General features: G+C 51.5%; 1 protein-coding gene across 1 annotated transcript in view; it reads left to right on the top strand.

The window, feature by feature from the left end:
* Positions 1–15316, top strand: part of SHFL (shiftless antiviral inhibitor of ribosomal frameshifting) — a 32549-nt gene that overhangs the window by 5395 nt on the left and 11838 nt on the right. The window contains exons 2-8 of the mRNA XM_075577832.1: positions 2450–2591; positions 3127–3176; positions 7603–7644; positions 7802–7828; positions 9853–10008; positions 10581–10684; positions 14351–14499. Coding sequence (XP_075433947.1) covers positions 2450–2591; positions 3127–3176; positions 7603–7644; positions 7802–7828; positions 9853–10008; positions 10581–10684; positions 14351–14499 — 670 coding nt within the window. The remainder of the gene's footprint in view (positions 1–2449; positions 2592–3126; positions 3177–7602; positions 7645–7801; positions 7829–9852; positions 10009–10580; positions 10685–14350; positions 14500–15316) is intronic.

The following is a 15316-nucleotide window of genomic DNA, read 5'->3' as shown; positions in this document are numbered from 1 at the left end:
CCTCCTCACACCCCTACCCAGCCTCCTCACCTCCCTCCTCAGCTTCTTCCTCACCTCCCTCCCCAGCTACCATCTCTCCCCCTCCCCAGCCTCCCTCTCACCTCCTCCACAACCCCTCCCCAGCCAACTCCTCACAGCCCTCCCCAGCCTCATACTCGACCCCTTCCCAGCCTCCCTCAACCCCTCCCAAGCCTCCCCCACACCCCTCCCCAGTCTCCTCACCCCCAGCCTCCTCCTCAAACCCCTCCCCAGTCTCCTCACCCGCACCCCAGCCTCCTCCTCACCCCACCCCAGCCTCCTCCTCACCCCACCCCAGCCTCCTCCTCAACCCAACACCGGACTCCTCACACCCCTCCCCAGCCCCCTCCTCACCTCCCTCCCCAGCCTCCTCCTCACCCCCACCCCAGCCTCCTCCTCACCTCCCTCCCCAGCCCCCTCCCCAGCCTCCTCCCCAGCCTCCTCCTCACCCCCACCCCAGCCTCCTCCTCAACCCAACACTAGACTCCTCCTCACACCCCTCCCCAGCCCCCTCCTCACCCCCTCCCCAGCCTCCCTCTCACCCTCCTCCCCAGTCGCCTCCTCCTCAACCCCCACCCCAGCGTCCTCTTCAGGGATTATTTTATCAGTGTATTGAGATACTCAGGATCATTATACAGCGCGGCGTATTCATTATCAGTGTATAAATACTCAGCATCATTATACAGCGCGGCGTGTTCATTATCAGTGTATAAAGATACTCAGGATCATTATACAGCGCGGCGTGTTCATTACCAGTGCATAGAGATACCCACCATCATTTATACAGTGCATTGTGTTCATTGTAAGTATATAGAGATACTCAGTATCATTATACAGCGCGGCACGTTCAATATCAGTGCATAGAGATACAATGCAACGTTTTCTCCATACAGTGTTTACAAAAAGGCATCAAAGCAAATGCAGCAGCGTTGCTGCAATCGGACACGTGAGAGGCAGCCCTGTGTTCTGGTTACTAAACGAGTACTTCGTTTCTATACCTGTCGGGAGCACAAGGAAGTGCGCGTCGAAAATACGCTAACGGGCTGACAGCAGCTAAGAAACGGCATGATAAAACTTGCAGGAGCGTTAACCTGTATTTAAACGACACTAGATGGCGCTCTTATACTCTAAAAATGTGCAAATAAATTCTATACAGTGTATTAATATGGTGCAAAGCGACAAATAAAATCAAATAAATCGCGTGCAACAAGAAAGGTAAAATCACTCGACCCTTAGAAGGACTGTTTCATGGTCCAAACGCAAAATGGGTATAGAAGAACCAGGGGAGCGACGATGAACCTTTAAAAAGAATCAAGACTACATAGTGCAATATTGTCTAAACAAAACACAATGTGTAGAAAGCTCCCAAGTGAACACTCGCAATATACTGGAAATAAATATGCAGTTATCCACCTGAAGTGGATGGTCACAGGCTGGAGCAGGTAGGAGGTCTCACAATCTCGACGCGTTTCGCCGTGACTTAGAACGGCGAAACGCGTAGAGCGTGACCCTCAGCCTACGACTGAGAGGGAGAGAGACTGTAGGGAATCCCGTGACGTCACTATTCAACCGGCCGAAACACCGGAAGTGACGCATCGGCACCCGGCAAAGACGCAGAACGGAGGCTTGCGGCGGCGGTGTGCTGTGACTCTGAGATCGCTACTCAGCTACCACCTTCACCTCGCCTTCCATGCTGTATTTCCTTTTGGATCTTGTACTTTTTGGATAAATCGTTTGTTACCATTTGCACGTTGGCTTTGTGTCTCTCTCTTGTGAGATTGTGAGACCTCCTACCTGCTCCAGCCTGTGACCATCCACTTCAGTTGGATAACTGCATATTTATTTCCAGTATATTGCGAGTGTTCACTTGGGAGGTTTCCACACATGGTGTTTTGTTTAGACAATATTGCACTATGTAGTCTTTATTCTTTTTAAGGTTCATCATCGCTCCCCTGATTCTTCTATACCCAGGAGCGTTAACCTGTCAGAGAGGCCTGCAGTGTACTGATTTATCTGCTCCCTATAACTCCTCCTATTGCCCATATAACCTCTCCCTATAACTCCTCCTATTACCCCATATAACCCCTCCCTATAACTCCTCCTATTGCTCCATATAACCTCTCCCTATAACTCCTCCTATTGCCCCATATAACCACTCCCTATAACTCCTCCTATTACTCCATATAACCCCTCCCTATAACGCCTATTGCCCCATATAACCTCTCCCTATAACTCCTATTGCCCCGTATAACCTCTCCCTATAACTCCTCCTATTGCCCCATATAACCCCTCTCTATAACTCCTCCTATTGCTCCATATAACCCCTCCCTATAACTCCTCCTATTGCCCCATATAACCCCTCCCTATAACTCCTCCTATTAAGGGTCCCTCTCTCACTTTTGCACTCTCGCTATGTTTTTCTTCTTCCCAGCTGGAGAAAAGTGTCCGTCGCTTGCGGGAGAAATTTTATGGCCAAATCCCGATAGAGACGGCTGTTCTGTTGATGAGAAAATTTGATAATAATCATGACCAAGTGTGTCGCAGTATCATACTGCTCAACGATCAACTTCATGGTAAGACCCCCTTCGAAACCCTGACACAGACTGCTGCCCTCTCCTACCCCTTGTCACAGACTGCTGCCCTCTCCTACTCCCTGTCACAGACTGCTGCCCTCTCCTACCCCCTGTCACAGACTGCTGCCCTCTCCAACCCCCTGTCACAGACTGCTGCCCCTTCTACACCCTGAAACAGGCTGCTGCCCTCTCCTACCCCCTGTCAAACACTGCTGCCCCTTCTACACCCTGAAACAGGCTGCTGTCCCCTTCTACCCCCTGACACAGGCTCCTGCCCCTTCTACCCCCTGACATAGGCTGCTGCCCCCTCCTAACCCCTGACACGCCCCTTTTATCCCTGAAGCAGACTGCTGCCCCCTGACACAGACTGCTGCCCCTCCTACCCCCTGACACAGGCTGCTACCCCCTCCTACCCCCTGACACAGACTGCTGCCCCCTCCTACATCCTGACACAGGCTGCTGCCCCCTCCAAGCCCCTGACACAGACTGATACCCCCTTACCTTTCTTTAAAAAAGTATTTAATATATTTTCTAGCGATGGATCCTGAGGACAGAAGAAATTTAATGAAGGACCAGGTGGCAAAGGTAAGATAAATATATACACATCTATATCATCATCCTCAGCCCGTGTCTCCCCACTGCTGGATGAAGCCTCCCCAATGATCTCTGAGGAACTGCGGTACCAGCCTCTCTTCTTCACGTCACTCCCACGCATTCCCTCATCCCGTCCTCTCCAGTCGTGTCTCCCCACTGCTGGATGAAGCCTCCCCAGTGATCCCCAGGTCCTGCGGTTACAGCCGCTCTTCTCTACGTCGCTCCCACGCATTCCCTCATCCCGTCCTCTCCAGCCTGTGTCTCCCCACTGCTGGATGAAGTCTCCCCAATGATCTCTGAGGTCCTGCGGTACCAGCCTCTCTTCTCCACGTCGTGCCAACACATTTTCTCATTTCACCCTCCCATTTTAGTTTTGGTCGAAGTCTTGGTCTTTTGACATCTCTTGGAATTCAGTCGAGTACCGTCTTTGTCCAACCATAATCATGTCTTCTTGTGATATGTCCGGCCCACCGCCATTTTAATTTCTTCACCCGTGTGATTATGTCACAGATAGGGTTTGTTTTCAGACTCATTTATTATTTTCCTGCCTCTCCGGGTAATACCCAGCATGCATCTCTCCATACGTCTTTGCTTTGGCTGAAGCTTTGGAATTGTCTTCACATTCAGGATCCAAGTTTCACATCCATACTGTACGTGAGCACAAGCAGGATACAGTAGACGAACACATTCCTTTTGAGGCGCGGTGGAAGGTTTCCTTGCGAGATTGTCTTGTTTCTACCACATGCACTCAATCCCACCTTCATTCTCTTATTGATTTTCATTTGAAAGTTTCCCATCCATTATTTCTTGCCAACCAAAGTCGACATGGTCTTCGACTTCTTCTAGTTCTATTCCATTTATTTCGATCTTTGCAGAGTTGACCCATTTGTTGAACATCACTTTGGTCTGGCTTCATATGGAGGCCCACCTTCTTGCTTGCTTCGGCCACTTCTCTGATTTGTTTCTGGAGGTCTGGACTTACGGCGAAAATAACAGTGGACTTACAGTATGGTTAACTCTGCTTCCTGACTCCCTCTGTCGCAGAGGAGCAAGGGTCGCTATTACTCGCCTCTTCTCCCTCTACCACTTGACCCCATTCCCTTCCATCTGCTCAAGCCTTTTTTGTCTCGATTGTGGTTGAACACACTACTTGGAATCGCAATTACAGGTCGAACACAGCGGTTAATAAACGTTAGTTTGCTTGGCTGGAGCCAACAGGGAACAACACTTACAAAACAGAACAATAACCCCAGAAACCATTGTGGTTACGGAGGGACCTCCAGCTCGCTAGGTGCAGGGCACTGCTGAAGCTAGTTTACCCTGGCTGCTGCTCCAAAAGTCATTGCAGAATATCCCATTCCCCAGTCATATGGGGAGACCGCTCTGGGTCTATACTGGTCACGATAAAGTTGGTCTTGCCAAACACTGAGACCAACCTGGAACAACCGTTGAGGATCGGCGTTGGCTTTTATAGTTTCCCGGCCTTCATTTAGAAACATTGGTCGTCTCCCGTTTCTCATTCAACCGCGGCCCTCTTTGATCTGCTGAGCCAATCCAGAGCGGGGGGGCATCCGGAATGTACCAATTTGGAGAGAGGGTGGTGCCAATGCTGACGGACGGTCCGATGGGCGGGCCCTGGAAGCGTGGGAAATTAAAACTGACCAATGGGAACCGTGCCGAAGGGGCTAGGACCAGAATGCCGCCCCCAAGGTCAGTTCCAGGTCTCTTGGAGAGTTAGACGTCTTTCTGCCGGGTAGAGAACAATGCTCTGGTTTTGGAGTGTGTAATCCTAGCAGACGGGTGCGTCCTCCCCTAGCTCCCCATTGTCCCTGGACACAGCACCTGGCCCACACAATCGCTAGCCCCCTGACTCATTGTATACCAGGTACTCCGCCATTGTTACTGACCCAGGCACACAATGCGTCCCGCAGATAAACACAGTAGTAAAACACATAATAACAGATACATAACCACAGGTTATACATTACTAGTGTTGGGACACTCTCCAACCATAGGGTAGCAACATTAACCATTACAACGGGTCGCCATGTTGACGGGCAGAGGCAGCACGCGGGCTTAACCTTTATTTGGAGTGCCATCCTGCCCCTGCCGTCACGCTCTTGCTTTCACTCTAATAGCTATACTCACACTTATTTTCAACTCCTCCCTCAGCTCTGGTACCTTTCCCTCCTCCTTCAAGCATGCAACAGTTATACCATTACTCAAAAACAGCAAACGTGACCCTACCTGTCTCTCCAACTATCGCCCTGTCTCCCTCCTGCCTTTTGCCTCTAAACGCCTTGTATTCTGTCGCTTGCTCTATTTTCTTACCTCCTATTCTCTCCTAGATCCTCTACAATCTGGCTTCCGCACTGCTCACTCCACTGAAACAGCCCTCACCAAAATAACTATTGACCTCCACGCTGCCAAAGACCATGGTCATTACACCCTGCTTTTGCTACTCAAAGCTCAACAGCTTTTGATACTTCGGACCACCCTCTCAGGTGGGTTTGGCTTCTGAGCTTGCAGGGGTGTGTGTGTGCATTTCTACATTTCTATTGGAAAAACAATTGTTTGGAGGTCCGTGACCCTCCCTAGTTATAAATGGCAGTTCTTGATATGCACCTGTGGATGACCAGTCTATTAAGACAGTTCTCCCGCCATTAGAGATGTGGAGAGAGCATTTGCAGGTTGTCTTAGGACCTGTAAAAGGGGTAAACCTTGGCCTGGTCGCATGCTTTGAAATACTGTACGTTGGCCAAAGAATTTGATTAAATGACCCTTATGAGATGAGAAGCAGATAATTATTTAACCATATAATTTGTCATATTGGATGTAGCACTCTGGCTTTTTGACTTTTGTTGTATACATGAAGTCAGAATCCCAGTAGTGCTCCTTTTGACGCAAATATATATATTGAGTGGTGGGTTTGGGTGGTGAGCCGTCAGCGGTTGTGTGTGTTTGTCTGGATTTTGGGGCATACACTTGGATTTATTTGAAACCTGTATCTCAATGACTACTGATTGACTGACTGCTTTTTCCGTATATTAACAGGGGGAGGATGTAGATGGTATGATACCTTTTATTGGATCAACAGTAGTTGATTTGTTACAAGCTTTCCAACCTCTGAGTCTTTTATGTCTCCACTGTTTCAAACTAGTCTACCTGTTTCTACCTTATCTTATGTCCCACTTCCTCTCAACCTCCATTGATCCAACAGTGTATATAATATTTTGTTTCTGTATTTCTGCCATACGTGATGAAGGACCCCGAGAGGTTGGAAAGCGTGTAACAGATTAACTACTTGTTGGTCCACTAAAAAGTATCGTGCTCCCTACTCCCTCTCTCCTTCGTTTGTTACTACATGGGAGAAAGGACCAGCACGGTGACCCACCCTTCTTTGCTTTCCGAGGCGTTTTCATCCTCCACTGAAGGAAAGGAGAATGAGGGCCGTTGCTTTTCGGTGTGTTCCATATGTGGGGGGGTGGAGGCCACGCTTGCCATGTTGGCCTCGTGTGCATGTTGGCCTCGTGTGCATGTTGGCAAGTACCTTTCCCACTTTAGCCGGGTATATTGTTCAAGTTTTCATGGCATGGTTGAACTTAGCAGCACAAGTGCCACTATACAGCTTCCACCTTCCTGCCGCTTGAGGGGAGGAGGAGGAGACAATAGTCTGTGTCAGGGGGTAGGAGGGGGCAGCAGTCTGTGTCAGGGGGTAGGAGGGGGCAGCAGCCTGTGTCAGGGGGTTGGAGGGGGCAGCAGTCTGTGTCAGGGGGTAGGAGGGGGCAGCAGTCTGTGTCAGGGGGTAGGAGGGGGCAGCAGTCTGTGTCGGGGTAGGAGGGGGCAGCAGTCTGTCGGGGTAGGAGGGGGCAGCAGCCTGTGTCAGGGGGTAGGAGGGGGCAGCAGCCTGTGTCAGGGGGTAGGAGGGGGCAGCAGCCTGTGTCAGGGGGTAAGAGGGGGGCAGCAGCCTGTGTCAGGGGGTAGGAGGGGGCAGCAGACTGTGTCAGGGGGTAGGAGGGGGCAGCAGCCTGTGTCAGGGGGTAGGAGGGAGCAGCAGGCTGTGTCGGGGTAGGAGGGGCAGCAGTCTGTATCAAGGGGTAGGAGAGGGCAGCAGGCTTTGTCAGTGGGTAGGAGGGGGCAGCAGCCTGTGTCAGGGGGTAGGAGGGGGCAGCAGCCTGTGTCAGGGGGTAGGAGGGGGCAGCAGCCTGTGTCAGGGGGTAGGAGGGGCAGCAGCCTGTGTCAGGGGGTAGGACGAGGCAGCAGCTTGTGTCAGGGGGTAGGAGGGGCAGCAGTCTGTGTCAGGGGGTAGGAGGGGGCAGAAATCTCTGTCTGGGGGTAGGAGGGGCAGGAGATCGCCACAAGTATTATGTTCTTTCCTTGAATGCGATATAAATACAATTTTCCTCTCTCTATCCAGAAAGTTATCAACAAATTGAGAAATGAAACAGACCCACCGCAGGTAACACATGGAGTTTTCTCTCCTCGTTTCTAGTTATCACCTTGTATTTCTCTCGTTGTGTGGAGATCGCTCAGCTCTGCGTGTATAAGTGGGGACACTGAAGGAGTATAATAAGGATTGCATGGCCGCTAATACTATTCTGTATATTTCTCCACAGGATCCAGCTAAAGACAAAGATATTCAGGTACATTACGTTATCTTACGTGTTTAACAGACTTATATTGTATTATTTTCTATTTTCATATAATATTTTCAGTGTTATAATGTGTTGTATTTTATTATATTCTACCATATTCTAATACATTTGTTTTATTTTATATTATATTTTAATAAATTGTATTATACTATATTATATTTGACATCATATGATTTTATATTTCACTAGCTTATATACCCGGCGTTGCCCGGGATTTCATGTTTTATATGTTTATAAATATCCGCTCCCCCCTCCTGTCTCCGCTCCCCCTCTCTCTCTCCGCTCCCCCTCTCTCTCTCCGCTCCCCCTCTCTCTCTCCGCTCCCCCTCTCTCTCTCCGCTCCCCCTCTCTCTCTCCGCTCCTCTCTCTCTCTCTCTCTCTCTCTCTCGGTGGCGGCTCACTGGGGGGTGGGCATTAGGGTTGCTCGGGGGCGGATGAGAGCCAAGGCCCGCCCCGTAGTCAGCCAATGAGAGCCAAGCCCCACCCCGCAGTCTGCCAATGGGAGCGCGCACAAACTCACAGACTTTGATATATATATTATGTTATAGCAAAATATATTATATAGTATGATACTTATAATATAATACACTATAAAATTTACATAAAAATGTTTTATACATTATATTATACTATAGTATAATATGATATGTCATATATTATATCATATTATTGTATAGTGTACTGTGTTTTATCATAATACAATATTATAGATCTACTACAGTACATAGTAGATATTGTAGGTATATATAATATAATTATATGTACTGTATTTTATCATATAATACAATATTTTATATATATAAAATGCATATGGAGAGATGCATGTTGGGTATTACCTGGAGAGATAGGAAAAAGAATGAAGGGGTGCGAACCCAAACAAAAGTCCGTGACATCATCACACGGGTGAAGAAATTAAAATTGGCGGTGGGTCCGACGTATCGCACGAAGAAATGACCATTGTTGGACAAAGATGGAACTCGACAGGATTACCAAGAGAGGTGAAATGACCAAGACGATGACTAAAAGTAAGAATTGAGGATGAAATCAGAAAATGTGTAGGAGCGACGTGGTGAAGAGAGACTTAAATGTCCATCGAAACAGGTCTAAAAATCGCTAGACCTTAATGGTGAATAAAAACACAGATACAGGAATTACCTGTGTCCAATGTTAGTCCAATGTAGGAGAGTCCACAATAGCTTCCACTTGTCCTCTAATTGGCTCTACGCGTTTCGCAAGACTGTTCTTGCTTCATCAGAAGCATAGCACCATGGGGCACTTAGGGGAGTATTTACAGGGGAACAAATTGCAGATATCCGGCTATCAGCTGGGTGCTGGTACAGCCACTGCGCATGCTCCGAATGCACGACCAGTGGAACCCGGAAAGGACGTCACCCGAGTGGAAGTGACACCGCGCGGACACGAGGACGCTGGTGGAACCGACATCACCCAGGCAACGGATCGCGTGGAGCAGGACGCTGCTCCTGGGAGACCACCAGATGCCGCAGGTCCCGCTGGGGGCAACCCCAACTCCACTTTATGCAGATTGTAGTCATCTATCTGGTAATTACATTATTTGTTATCTGCTATTGCCTCTTATTGAAAGGTTTTACACTATTAAAGTTGTGTGCTCTTCTACTCCCCTGTTCCATCTTAAATGTCCATCAAAAGCTTGTAGGGGATCCCTTCACCTGGTGTCAGCTTCCCCTCACACTGGTGGTCCGTGGTATTTGGAGCTCGATGAAAGCAGAGCAAGCGGCGTTCCTCTGTGAGCTTGGTTAGGGGACCCTCACCATCCTTGTGTCTGTCGCTCCCACCGCATGGTGACACATTGATAGAAGGGGCTATGGGACATGGAGTCAGTCCCTCCCACCGCAGGGTGACACAGTGACAGAAGAGGGCTATGAAACATGGAGTCACTCTCCCACCGTAGGGTGACACAGACAGGAGGGAGCTATGGGACATGGAGTCTGTCCCTCCCACTGCAAGGTTCTAACCTTTCCTCCTCTGCTTAGGAGATCGCCACGAGGCTGAAGCTCCTTCCCCTCACTGAGAAGAATCTTGCAATGTTCAATAACGCCACCGTAAACCGCATCCCCAGTGAGAGCAAACAGTTCGCCTGCAAGGATTGTGATAACATGTGGTGGAGGAGGGTCCCAGAGAGAAAGAAGGTGAGCGTGCAAGGGGAGCGCACCCCAAATATGAGACAAATGTGTAATTGACTTATAGGCCCGGATACATCAAACTCCACCACGCAATACCTTACTAACCGATTAGGTAACCAAGGGTAATCAATACCTTACTAACTGCTAAGGTAACCAAGGGTAATCAATACCTTACTATCCGCTAAGGTAACCAATACATTACTAACCGCTAAGGTAACGATCAACCCCCGGGTGGCCTAACCACTCACATCGGGGAAACTACCACCATCATGCTCCTTGCCCAAGGTCACAAGGAGCCGACACCAGGAATTGAACTCAGTGCCAGTCAGTGTCTTTAATCACTGAGCCACTCCCTCGTCCTAGTACCTGTATAACTGGGTATCTCTGGGGGCTGGTGGCCAGATGAGTCCCCAGGGAAGGATGGACAGGAGCTGGTCCCAGGGCCTTGTTTCCGTCACAGCAGCAATTCTAGGTTTAGTCTAATTTTTTTTTGTATTACAGGATTGAAGCAGGTATATAGTATCATAGACATGTGTGTGATTGGTCCGTGCCGCGTTCTCCTCTTGTCTCCTGTGCAGGTCTCCAGGTGTCATCGCTGCCATAAGAAGTTTGACCCGCTGCCCGATGACCAGATGTGGGGGATCGCTGAGTTCCACTGCCCTAATTGTCATCGCATGTTCAAGTAAAAAACCAGCGCCCACCCTCCCTCCCACCCCCCATTCTGCTTCTCTCCCGCTCCTCTCCTGACCCTCACACGCTCTTTTTGTATCTTCATCGGGCCAGCTTTTCCCCCTACGCCTTCCTCTCTCTGCTGTGTTCCTCCATTCTTTGGCCCCCTTCGCCTTTACCTCCCCTCCCCTACACTTCACCCCCTCTCTCTTGTCTTTTGTCACTAGTCCCCTATCTCGCTCCCGCACTCCCCCTCTCTTTCTGCCCTCCTCTCTCACAAGTTCAAGGTCGTTGATAGCTAACGCACACAATCCATGCAAGCTCTGAACCCAACACCCAGCACATGTGTATGTATGTGTGTATATGTATATATATATGTGTGTATGTATGTGTATATATATATATATATGTATATATATATATGTGTGTATGTATGTATGTATGTATGTATGTATGTTATGGTGGGTGACAAAAAACCTCCACCGTTAGCATATAGCCAATCAAGAATATCACTTGTGAGCACATTCACATGTCTAAGGCTACGTCCATAGCAGGGGAAGCCGCGCTGAACCGCGCAGACGCTCCGCGCTGAGCCCCTGCATCCTCAATGAGGATGTCTTAAGAGGGGGCTCACGCGAGCGTCCGCAGGCGTGCTGAGGCGTTGGAATTTTTAGCCGGCAGCAGAGCCTGTTTCTCAGCACGCTGTCGGTTGCAAACCGGCATCAACGTCACGGCGCCGTGACGTTGACGTCGGTGCGTCGCGGGCTATTGGCCCAGCGACGTCACTGGCCCGCCTCCCCCCGCCTCCCCGATCGCGCACGCCGGCCCGCCTGCCAGTCCATGGGATCGCTCCTGACCGGGCAGGCGAGCCTCAGCGTCAGCGCGGAGGAGCGCGGGCTAAGGCTCTATGGACGTGGCCTGAGACAGGTCTGCGCCCCTGCCTTTCACCATTATCACCTAGCCTACAGTGCTTCCACTGCAGCAAGGGATTCTGGGAAATGACGTGGGTTTAACCTCCAAACCACCGGTACCAGTTCACACTTGATAGCTTAGTTACTAGCGTGACATTGTTGCCGTGTGTTACCAAAGTAGTACGTGGAAACAGTCGATAGAAAGGAAGGGACACAACACAGAAGGTGGGTGACATAGGGATAGACCCAGGTGTCAGTGTGACATCTGTCACTCTCTGTGGTAATGTGACACTTCTGCTGTCGTGACAACGTATTCATGAGAATACTGACATTGAAGTATGAAACTATGTATTTTGGATGTAGCATTGGGTATTTCTGTCTTTTGTTGTGTACATTTGGCCACGTTCAGTAGCACTCCAATATATATATTGGTTATGGTTTTGAAGCAAAAGATGGCACTGTGTGCTCGTTTGCATGTAATTTCCCAGAATCCCTTGCTGCAGTGGAATTGCTGGGTGATAATGGTAAAAGGCAGGGTTGCAGACCTGTCTAATACATGCAAATGAGCATACAGTAATATTTCCATTTGCTATATATATATATATATATATATATATATATATATATATATATATACTGTATATATAATTAGTGATGGGATCTGGGGTTAGCGGTTGCTGGGATTGTGTGAATATACACACACGCAAACACACTTTAAAGCAAAATAACAATACAAAACCTGCCTGGTCCAGTTCTGCCACCTCTTCCCCTCACCAGTCTCTGTCCCCCTCTTTCACACGCTCTCTCCTATCTGTCTCCCTCTATCTCCCTTTTTCACAAACTCTCTTCTCTTTGTCTCCCCTGTCTCGCCATCTTTCACTCTCTTCTCCCTGCCCCCATCTTTCACTCTCTTCTCCCTGTCCCCCTCTTTCACTCTATTCTCCCTGCCCCCCTCTTTCACTCTCTTCTCCCTGCCCCCCTCTTTCACTCTCTTCTCCCTGCCCCCCTCTTTCACTCTCTTCTCCCTGTCCCCCTCTTTCACTCTCTCCTCCCCGCCCCCCTCTTTCACTCTTCCCACTGCCCCCCTCTTTCACTCTCTTCTCCCTGTCCCCCTCTTTCACTCTCTCCTCCCCGCCCCCCTCTTTCACTCTCTCCTCCCCGCCCCCCTCTTTCACTCTCTCCTCCCTGCCCCCTCTTTCACTCTCTTCTCCCTGCCCTTCTCTTTCACTCTCTTCTCCCTGCCCCCCTCTTTAACTCTCTCCTCCCCGCCCCCCTCTTTCACTCTCTCCTCCCCGCCCCCCTCTTTCACTCTCTCCTCCCTGCCCCCTCTTTCACTCTCTTCTCCCTGCCCTTCTCTTTCACTCTCTTCTCCCTGCCCCCCTCTTTCACTCTCTCCTCCCCGCCCCCCTCTTTTCACCTACCCTACCTCCCTCCCCGCCCCCCTCTTTCACTCTTCCCACTGCCTCCCCCTTTCACTCTCTTCTCCCTGCCCCCCTCTTTCACTCTCTTCTCCCTGCCCTCCTCTTTCACTCTCTTCTCCCTGCCCCCCTTTCACTCTCTTCTCCCTGCCCCCCTCTTTCACTCTCTTCTCCCTGCCCCCCTCTTTCACTCTCTCCTCCCCGCCCCCCTCTTTCACTCTCTCCTCCCCGCCCCCCTCTTTCACTCTCTCCTCCCCTCTCTTTCACTCTCTCCTCCCCGCCCCCCTCTTTCACTCTCTTCTCCCTGCCCCCCTCTTTCACTCTCTCCTCCCTTGCCCCCCTCTTTCACTCTCTTCTCCCTGCCCCCTCTTTCACTCTCTCCTCCCCGCCCCCCCTTTCACTCTCTTCTCCCCGCCCCCCCTTTCACTCTCTTCTCCCTGCCCCCCCCTTTCACTCTCTTCTCCCTGCCCCCTCTTTCACTCTCTTCTCCCTGCCCCCCTCTTTCACTCTCTCCTCCCCGCCCCCCTCTTTCACTCTCTCCTCCCCGCCCCCCTCTTTCACTCTCTCCTCCCCGCCCCCCCTTTCACTCTCTCCTCCCCGCCCCCTCTTTCACTCTCTCCTCCCCGCCTCCCTCTTTCACTCTCTCCTCCCCGCCCCCCCTCTTTCACTCTCTCCTCCCCGCCCCCTCTTTCACTCTCTTCTCCCTGCCCCCCTCTTTCACTCTCTTCTCCCCGCCCCTCTTTCACTCTCTCCTCCCCGCCCCCCTCTTTCACTCTCTTCTCCCCGCCCCCCTCTTTCACTCTTTCCTCCCCGCCCCCCCTTTCACTCTCTTCTCCCCGCCCCCCTCTTTCACTCTCTCCTCCCCGCCCCCTCTTTCACTCTCTCCTCCCCGCCCCCTCTTTCACTCTCTCCTCCCCGCCCCCCTCTTTCACTCTCTCCTCCCCGCCCCCCTCTTTCACTCTCTTCTCCCCGCCCCCTCTTTTTCACTCTCTCCTCCCCGCCCCCCCCTTTCACTCTCTCCTCCCCGCCCCCCTCTTTCACTCTCTCCTCCCCGCCCCCCTCTTTCACTCTCTCCTCCCTGCCCCCCTCTTTCACTCTCTCCTCCCCGCCCCCCTCTTTCACTCTCTACTCCCCGCCCCCCTCTTTCACTCTCTCCTCCCCGCCCCCCTCTTTCACTCTCTTCTCCCTGCTCCCCTCTTTCTCTTTCTTCTCTCTGTCCCCTTCCAACCCCCCCCCCTCTCTCTCTCTCTCTCTCTCTCTCTCTCTCTCTCTCTCTCTCTCTCTCAGAGGATTCACACAGATGGGGGTCCCTGTCCCCTGTTACACATGTAACACCCCTGTCCTGCCCAGCTGCATCCTGCCCCCGCGCAGGAACCATGGCCCCCGAACGCACAACGCGCACAGCTGCTACGCTGAGGACTGCTATAACCGCAGAGGTGAGAGAGAGGAGGGATGGAGGGGGGAGGAGGGGGACAGAGAGAGAGGGGGGGGGGCACAGAGTGAGAGTGAGGGGGGAGGAGAGGGGCAGAGAGATGGGACAGAGTGAGAGAGATGGAGTGAGAGGTGGCGAGGAGAGTTGGGGGGGGGGAGAGGGGCAGAGTGAGAGAGAGAGGGGCAGAGTGAGAGAGAGAGGGGCAGAGTGAGAGAGAGAGGGGCAGAGTGAGAGAGAGGGGCAGAGTGAGTGAGAGAGGGGCAGAGTGAGTGAGAGAGGGGTAGAGTGAGTGAGAGAGGGGTAGAGTGAGTGAGAGAGGGGTAGAGTGAGTGAGAGAGGGGCAGAGTGAGTGAGAGAGGGGCAGAGTGAGTGAGAGAGGGGCAGAGTGAGTGAGAGAGGGGCAGAGTGAGTGAGAGAGGGGCAGAGTGAGTGAGAGAGGGGCAGAGTGAGTGAGAGAGAGGGGCAGAGTGAGTGAGAGAGGGGCAGAGTGAGTGAGAGAGGGTAGAGTGAGTGAGAGAGAGGGCAGAGTGAGTGAGAGAGAAGGGCAGAGTGAGTGAGAGAGAAGGGCAGAGTGAGTGAGAGAGAGGGGCACAGTGAGTGAGAGAGAGGGGCAGAGTGAGTGAGAGAGGGGCAGAGTGAGTGAGAGAGGGGCAGAGTGAGTGAGAGAGGGGCAGAGTGAGTGAGAGAGGGGCAGAGTGAGTGAGAGAGGGGCAGAGTGACTGAGAGAGGGGCAGAGTGACTGAGAGAGAGGGGCAGAGTGACTGAGAGAGAGGGGCAGAGTGAGTGAGAGAGAGGGGCAGAGTGAGTGAGAGAGAGGGGCAGAGTGAGTGAGAGAGAGGGGCAGAGTGAGTGAGAGAGAGGGGCAGAGTGAGTGAGAGAGAGGG

The sequence above is a fragment of the Ascaphus truei genome, chromosome 20 (genome assembly GCF_040206685.1).
Source record: "Ascaphus truei isolate aAscTru1 chromosome 20, aAscTru1.hap1, whole genome shotgun sequence".
Classification (NCBI taxonomy): Eukaryota; Metazoa; Chordata; class Amphibia; order Anura; family Ascaphidae; genus Ascaphus; species Ascaphus truei.
The sequence above is the reverse complement of the archived record's forward strand: the minus strand, read 5'-3'. Positions and strand labels throughout refer to the sequence as shown.